This window comes from Mangifera indica, chromosome 20, assembly GCF_011075055.1.
Source record: "Mangifera indica cultivar Alphonso chromosome 20, CATAS_Mindica_2.1, whole genome shotgun sequence".
Classification (NCBI taxonomy): Eukaryota; Viridiplantae; Streptophyta; class Magnoliopsida; order Sapindales; family Anacardiaceae; genus Mangifera; species Mangifera indica.
Window position 1 is genome coordinate 9625177 of NC_058156.1, and position 8761 is coordinate 9633937.

The window sequence follows — 8761 nt, forward strand, 5'->3', positions numbered from 1 at the left end:
TGACTAAAAATAAATATTTTGAAACTTAAAAAGGTGAAAATTTATCATTTTATCAAATTTTAAAGGAAAAATACCGTTTGACCCCCCTAGAATTTATAATATGTTTTTATGTCCTATTATAAAACACTTTTATTTTCTCAATAAAATGACGAGATATTGATACGAGGCATGTATCACTATACATAAGATTGATAAATAATAAAACAATATACACTTATTATAATAAGTATTGATAATAATATATTGTTATATGATTAAAAGATTTAAAATTAATTATAAAATAAGATTCATTTATATGATAATATATCATTATTTACACCTAAATTAATATTTTATTATAAATACACGTAAATCACTCGTTAGTAAATTATGTGGTGGTGTGTTGTTGATTGTAGGTTTTTAATGGATGTCGTTTTCGTAAAGCTACCAACTTTGGACTTAGTTAGACATATCAAAGAGGTCGAATTGGCTCCTCAATTTTGGCACAGTTCGTGGGAGCACAATCTGTAAAATTGCAAGTTGTGTCGAAGTCATGGGCTTTGCAAGTCATGTCAAAGACCTTAAGGCTTGACCTATAGACCATCTCATGAAAAAATAATTAAAATTAAAAAAATAAATATATATTTATATAAAAGTAGTATCATGTGCATAAATAATAACGTGTTATCATGTGATTAAATAATTAAAAATTAATAATAAAACTATATAATATATTATTATTTATTTATAAAATTATATATATAATTTTATTATTTATATAATATCGAATCAATTCACAAAAACACAGAAACCGACGCCACCAACAAGGCCCACCAATTGATAGATCTTAACACCCTCTCGGTTTAGTCCCACCAACGCCACCCCACCCATCATGTCAAGATGTATCTTTCTTTCTCTCTTTCTTTCTTTGGCCTCTTCTCTTCGCCCATTTTCTTCCATTGCTTCCTAGGTGTTAACTTATTTTAAAATAGCAATTTTGAAATTTTGTTTATTTCTTAATAAATATTAATATTCTGCCCAAATTAATCTAAAATGGAAGCCGTTGATTTAGGTGGAAGCTCATTTAAAATCATTTTGGTGAAATGTTGACAAATGGAAACAAATTTTACCCATCAAAATCATAATTTAATTACAGGCAGTCTAAGCTAATAAGTCCACCCAACCCATTTTCAATTTTCAAAATCCAAATTATCAAAAGGTCTTCCACATTAGGGTCCAACCCATTCAAACAAAACCATCTCATGTCTTCAATTTTATATATATATATATATAGGTTTGACCACTATATGTGAAAATGATGAAGACAAAAATGTTCTAATCTTGATTAATGAAAGTTCAATCACTAACTGATGATTATTTATTACCCTTTCTTTCAAGGACCCACCAGAAAATACTGAAGTTGAAGCTAGAATCTTTCTTTCTATGATTAACATCATTCAAAAGCTTAATTGTGGTATGATTTATATACATGTGGAAGTGATTTATTTCTATATAATTATTAACAAAATCATGTGTTAGCCTCAGCTAAGTAAGCTTAATTATGGAATGATAAAATGTTTTAGTAGTATTTGAAAATAATTAACAAAGTTGATGGTATAGATGTACTATACAATCTTAAAATAATGCATGAGTTTGTTGGGAGTGGAAAGTTGTAGGTACAACACAAGCATGCATGCCATCATCATTTCATTTCATTACTTCTGCATCTGCACTCATAATAGTAGTGGAAATACGCCAGGATCTAAAGTACAAAACATAAGATTATATCCCACAATAAAATAAATTTCTAATATAAAGTTTATATAGTTTTAGACTTTAATTTCAACAATTAGTTTTTAAGGTGTAATTTTCTAAGATTCGTATCATTTGGTATTAAAAATATCATCATATCTTTCAATTACAATTGTGTAGCACAAATGGTGACGCTGATATTATAGTGTTAGCCGAAGACTAGCACAAAACTAAAACACAATTAGCCTAGATAAACATGAAAGTATGAAGCGTAACAAAATGTTAAGACATCAAATACAAGGTATAGGTTTTAGATCTCATATTGAAAAATAGAAACTTTTAATGTGAAATTTATATAATTTTGGACTCTCTAATTTTAACAGTTAATTTTTAAAGAGTGATTCCTCGAAGATTTATATCATAATATTACAAGGGTTCCAAACAGACAAGCAACCCACTAAAACACTTCATATAATAAACCCATCAATTAATGTCAACAAATAGACTAGTAAGAGAAACAATATTAATCTTTGATGAATCACATGCTTCATTATAAGCACTCAGATTCTTCTTATGATTTAAGCAACTTATTCAGTCCCAATTCAAATTTGTCAGATAGTTCATACTTATTTTGTATTTACAAACAGAGGATTCCCAGAAGCTTGTCATTCCTCCAATTGAGATCCAGAGAACAATGGAATTAGATACTAATAAAGAGGTTAATGAGAACCCTTAGAGTCAGAAAACAGAGCATCGCCACAGACGAGATAATATGAATTGTAACTTCACTTGAATATAAGAGCAGTTTCTTGAAAGAAGAGTTGAATTCAAATAAAACTTGTTTGAACAAACCTGAAACGAGCTTGACTCAAACAAACTCTAAACCCTAAACTTGAGTATGAGAGTTTAATATTTTCAAATTCAAATTTTAGGAATATTCAGCTCGCCAATCTCATCAAATTTAAAAAATTTTATACAAAAACAATGTTATTTCACCCAATACCCTCAAAACAACATCGTTTTAACAGAAAAAACATCGTTTTAATCATTTTTTGCTCGACTACAATATTGAACCAAGTGTGACCAACTTTGAGGGGAGCTTGCCAAGCTCGAGCTCAATTCGGTTCGAATCCAACCCTACTTGAAAGCCATAAATGCCTCACTAACCCTTTTAAGTGGTGCATTTGCTTTCACAGACCTAAAACATGAGATTTACTTACCTTCTCAGAGACTTTGACTTTCTTCCTTAAGCATACAAGTTTAGGTAATGATTTAACATTTGTTTCAGGATTGTCAAGAACTGCCATGACTATAATAGAATACTTCAAATGAAAACTAGACAGAAAGAGAGATGTTAAACAAGAAATACTGAAGTTTCTAACTATGGTGCTAGATTATGCTATAACTATCAATCTTAGCATTTTGGAAAAAGGTACTAATGGACTGCCACTAATAAAAGATATACTAAACTATATACCATCTGATAAGATCTGAAAATAGGCTTCACAAGATACTATAAATTTCTTAAGCAAATAGGCGTTGTCTACCTTCAATAATTAATACATGTGCCACTCTCAGAATTACCATTGTTTATCAAACAAGGAAATGTGAAGACAACACCTTGTAGACCAATACGTTTCAGCACTGTCCCTCCACTAAATTCTAAGGGAAGGGATATGTCTCAGTGTTAATTAGGCATAAAAAAAGAATGTGCATAGAGAAAAAGAGTTAAATCTTGAACATACAAACAGGTGTGAACCAAAGTAACATGATAATGTATACACCAGATGCATTGCCCGTCACGGCAACAGAGAAAGAAGAGCAAAATCTTGTTGATGTAGTTGCCTTCACAACTTGACAAATAATATCATCAGATTGTTACAAGAAACTGCCCCATGCTAAAATCACAAAAGTAACAGATGTTTAATGACATATCAATTGAGAAAAGGTAATAAAATCATATACACTTTGAAAGGACAAACTAAATGTCACCAATACCTTACACTTCACACACAAGTTTCATAGAAACAAGTTCCAACAAAAATTATTTGTCCAGTTGGTAGTGCTATGACCTAACTTACACAGGCTGATGAAGGTGAGGGACAAAATGCGCAGAAGGAATATGTTACAGAAACGAAAGTGATGAAGCATTAAAGCATTAATCTTATCTAGTTAACCAAACTAGCAAACAAAGAAAGATGAAAATATGTTAGGGGTTCAAAAAGTTACATACATGGTGACTTTTTTCCTGCACAAAAGAGCTAGTGAGAACAAACAACAAAAAGTTACCCATAGTGCCTAGGTTGAGGAAGTTATTAAGTAGAAACAACTTCTCCTCTAAGTTGCTGTATTGCATTATACAACTTCCTTCTAGGCCCAACAGCAAAAACACCAATCTCTTTGAGATCTTCAAGAGTAAGAAATGGCAAGATTTCTTTATCCACCCCATGTATTTCAAATACACCTGCATATTTACCAAATCCAAGCTCCTCTAACCATCTCCGAACAGTACATACATTATTACTTCCATATCTCATTCCATTCCATTCAACACCATTTTTAATGAATGCACCATTCCCTTTATAAAAGGTATCCTCTCTCCCAAAGTCAACAGAATTGCCTGGTTGCCATGCATTGTGAGTTGTTTCATTCATGTCAAATTCAGAGTCCTCTTTGCTAGTAGCTGGTGTTTCACAATCTGAAAAGTCTTTGATACCATTCTCAGGGTAATAATCATCACAGGTATTTGATGTGAATCCAACATACTCCTCTTCACCCCCTTTCCCATCTTCACTACTAAACTCGGCGATAATTTTAGAATTCCAAGCACCACCAAAAGCATTATTTTTTCCTTTTGTGTTCTGACTCCTCCGCCTCATGATCCTGCTCTTCCGGGTAACAGTGCCAAAATCCACCACAGACTTTGTTATATCAGTTTTATCCAAAACACGTTCAAGAGCTAATTTTGAAGAATTCGGGTTATTATTCTCAATGTTCTGTTGGAAATCAGCTGTAATCCCATGAGATACGCCAAAGTCCATAAATGTGAACTCAGGAGATTTTTGGTTCGAAAAATCGAAAATGGAATTAGGGTCAATCCCAGTTGGGTTCACAAAATCATTTTTCCATCTCTTCTGCCCCAAATTCTCATTTGATCCTTGCGAAAATCCACATGCAAAAGCTGCAGAAACATCTCCAATTTCCCCTAACCTAACATTTGGGCGCCTTTGTCTTTTTGAATTCATCCTTAGAACCAACATTTTACACGACCACTCGCTTATAAATCAAAACGGAACCAAACCCTAGAAACACAAACCCATAAATTAAACCTTGTATTGAACATGGAAATTAACTTCAATATTAAAAAAAAAAAAACAAGTGAACATACTCCCACAAACAATCAGTTTTCCCAAGATTAAACCCCTCAAAAACAAAAATTAAAAAAAAAACTATAAACAAAAAAGCAAGAGCAAAAATCCTACAGAAAAGAACCTTAAAAACCTGCTAATTAAATCTCAGTACCAGTCCAAAAAATCAACAATGGAAACCACAACAATTCCCACATAAAATAAACCAAATTACTAAAAGTTCAGTAAAAAAACGAACAAAAAAATCGCACGAGCCATTTATTAAATAAAGAGTGAAAAAAGAAAGTGAAGAAAATAACCTTGTGAGACAGTAGCAGAGCAAAGTTTGAAGTTGTGCATGTTTCTCAAACTAGAATGTAGCTGATTGCCAAAGTGGGCTCTTTTAAACAACCAAAAGATAGACAGGAGGCCATGTTTTGCTTGCTTTCCTTTTATAGTCAAACAGAGTGTCAATGAAAAACAACAAAAAACAAAAACAAGAAAATAGAAAAAGATTTAGAGCTACAGAAAAGCTTTGCTGTTTGTCTGACTGAGAGACTGTGTGGAAGTTCAAGTGCAAGCTCAAGCAAAAGCAAAAGCTAAAGCTTTAGATTATAATGAGAAGAGAAAGTGGAATTACTAAAACGCCCTTCAGATAAAGATAATGATTATTCGAAGTGACTACGTGGCGCTTCGGTACGGCACAGATGGACACGTGTGATTAGATGAATAGGGATGAGTGTAGAGAATTATAAAAGTTGTTTGGTTTGGTGGGCAGAAAAAGAGTGTGGCAGCCACTTGCTTTCTTGGAGACAGTGAGCGCAAAATTCTTAATTTGAACTTTTTGGATAAGATTCTTCTATAGTCAAATTCCCTCCCTCTTTAAATAATTAAATATTTATTTTTATAAACATTTTAAAATTACATATATATAAATAAAATTAAAGTGGTTGTTCTTGAGTTTAGAAGTAAGGTTAAATTCAAGTTAAATTGGGCTCAAATTTATTGAATTCCTTTTAAAATTATTTGAGTTCAGTTAGTGCTACGTTATAATGTTGAGTCGAGCTAAGCTTCGAACTCTGTTTTTTACTTTAATAGAGTAAAAATAACTAAAACGATATAATATTGATATATATTGATTTAAACAACACTATTTTAATTTATTCATATTAGATTTTTTCATACTCACGAATTTGATAGATCAAACACCTCTCAAAAGCTTAAACTCAAACTCAAGAGTATCTAACTCTAAAAATTATATTTGAGCTAATTTTAAGCGTATTTGAATCGAGCATAAAGAATATTGGTTCAAATCTGGACTCTAATTTCGCAGTGAATTTCCAACCAACGATGGCCGATCTCTCTTTCACCCAGTGTCGTCTCTCATTCTGATGCTCAATATCAGACCAACAATGTTTGAATTTGACGAAATTCAAACGAAGAGTTTCGACTCTTTGTCTGAATTTCATATGGATTCTATCGAATCCAAACATTATCAATCTAATATTGAGCACCGAAGGGAGAGACAACACTAGGAAGAAGAGAGATCGACCATCGTTGGCCAAAAATTTGTCAACGAAGGGTGGGGGGAAAATGTCACTTTTCAAAACTTAATTTTAGAGAAAATTGTTAGTTTTTTAAATTAAGGGGGTAAAATAATATAAACTTTAAATACGATTATTAAATGATGATTTTAAGCGTAACCCTAACTTAATTTTGAGAAAAATTGAGAGTGAGAGTTTGAGATTTCACCATACCTTGCGTTAGAATAAGTCTTTTGGCCTTTATAATGTAATCTCAATTCGTGGCTTATCCTATCCCTAATCCCTATATTAAAATATGAATTATTAATTAAAGTAATTGCTTTTTAGGGGGGTTGCGAAAATAATCTCAACCTTGGAGTTGTATGTGATAGTCATAGTTTAATAGGTTGGTTTACTGTAAAGATATTATTTATTTTAAATAAATAGTATTTTATAATTTTATTTTTAAATTTTATAAACTAAAAATATATTAATAATTTAAAGCACTCATATATTATTTAACTAGTTTCATCTTAACATCATTTACCTTTGAGATATGCATACACAAATCTAATATCTCTCTCGTATTTTTATTAATGTAGGATTCGAAATTATGGTTATATGCGAGAATTATAGGTGTGTGCAACATAGAATATAGTTAAGAATTTACCATACATTAATAATAATGATATGTAATTGTGAGTTATTTTATTACTGATTTAAAATCACTCAATCGTATAATAATATATCATTATTTATGTATAAAATTGTATATATTATTTATATACATAATTTTATTTTTAATAATAGGTATACATCACACATAGGAGGAGTAATTAAATTAGGGTTTTGTTGCCATGGAGTTTTTTTTTTCTAAATTAGAGTTTTGTTGAAATGTCGAGCGCAAGAGCAATTTTCTTTTTTAATTTAGAAATCTATATGGTTAGGGATTATTTTTGTATTAGTCGTATTATGTATACAATTTTATGTAAAATAATAATATATCATTATTTAATTAGATAATTAAAAATTAAATATAAAATAACACTTAATTATATAAAAATATATCATTGTTTATGTATAAAATTATGTACATAATTTTATTACCCTTTAAAAATGCCCATTTTAATTAGAATAGCAAACACAAATAGCACGACAATAAGTTTTATAGAATCAAATTTGATATAATCCTTCACATCTGCGAATCATATCATATCGTGTTTAAGTCATTAATTAATGGAGTTTACAAGTCAAGTCAGTGCACAAACATAAAAGACCCAATGATACAGTTCAAGACCTTTGAATCGTGTCTTTGTAGACTCTAAATTGATTGATTGATTGCTTTTATGGGCTGACGCGCCTTTAATATAAATTTTTGGCCAAAGGACTATTTCCCGCCCAAAGTATGCTGATTTTTCAAGTTTTTTCTAATTAACTTTGAAAATCTCATTTATCCACTCGTAGACTATTAAACTTAATGATTTCAAGGGAAAAATCATCATTTTATCTAAAATATTAAAAATAAACTTAAATTTGATTTTATTTTCCCCCATAAACCCTAAAAACTAACAATTTCCCCCTAACCCAAGTTTTCAAAAACTGCATTTTCCCCTTAGAGTTTTCAAACTTTCAAATCCAATTTTTTCGATAACGATTGACGATCTCCAAACACCTACTTTTCCTCTTCGACGCCTCCTCCTTTTGATCGTGCATCTTTCGATGTCGTGTGGCATTATCGTCAATGAAGATAACGCGTCTTTATCATTGATAAAGACGAATCATCCTCGTTCAGAGATAAAGACGACGACACCATACGACATTGGAAGATCCACAACCGAAAGGAGGAGACATTGGAGAGAAAGAGTTGGTGTTTGGAGATCGTCGATCGTCACTAGAGAAATTGGATCTCAAATTTTGAAAACCCTAAGAGAAAAATATAATTTTTGAAAACTTGGATTGAGAGAAATTATTAGTTTTTAGGGTTTAGGAGAGAAAAATGATATGATTAATGAATTTAGTTAATTTTAATTACTTATAGATGGATAAATAAGATTTTCAAAATTAACGAAAAGAAACTTTAGAAATAAACATACTTTAGGTGGGATATAGTCATTTGGCCTATATTTTTTAATTACTTAAATATTATTTATTATATCATGT

The 8761-nt window shown here is 30.8% G+C and overlaps 1 protein-coding gene across 1 annotated transcript; it reads right to left on the reverse strand.

Moving 5' to 3' along the window:
* Positions 1-3669: 3669 nt before the first annotated feature.
* LOC123204118 lies at positions 3670-5656 on the reverse strand. The gene is made up of 2 exons (XM_044620677.1): positions 5399-5656; positions 3670-5033 (listed from the first exon to the last, which is right to left on the reverse strand). The coding sequence occupies exon 2, from the start codon at positions 4989-4991 to the stop codon at positions 4047-4049; it is 945 nt and encodes a 314-aa protein (XP_044476612.1). The 5' UTR covers positions 4992-5033; positions 5399-5656; the 3' UTR covers positions 3670-4046.
* Positions 5657-8761: the final 3105 nt, after the last annotated feature.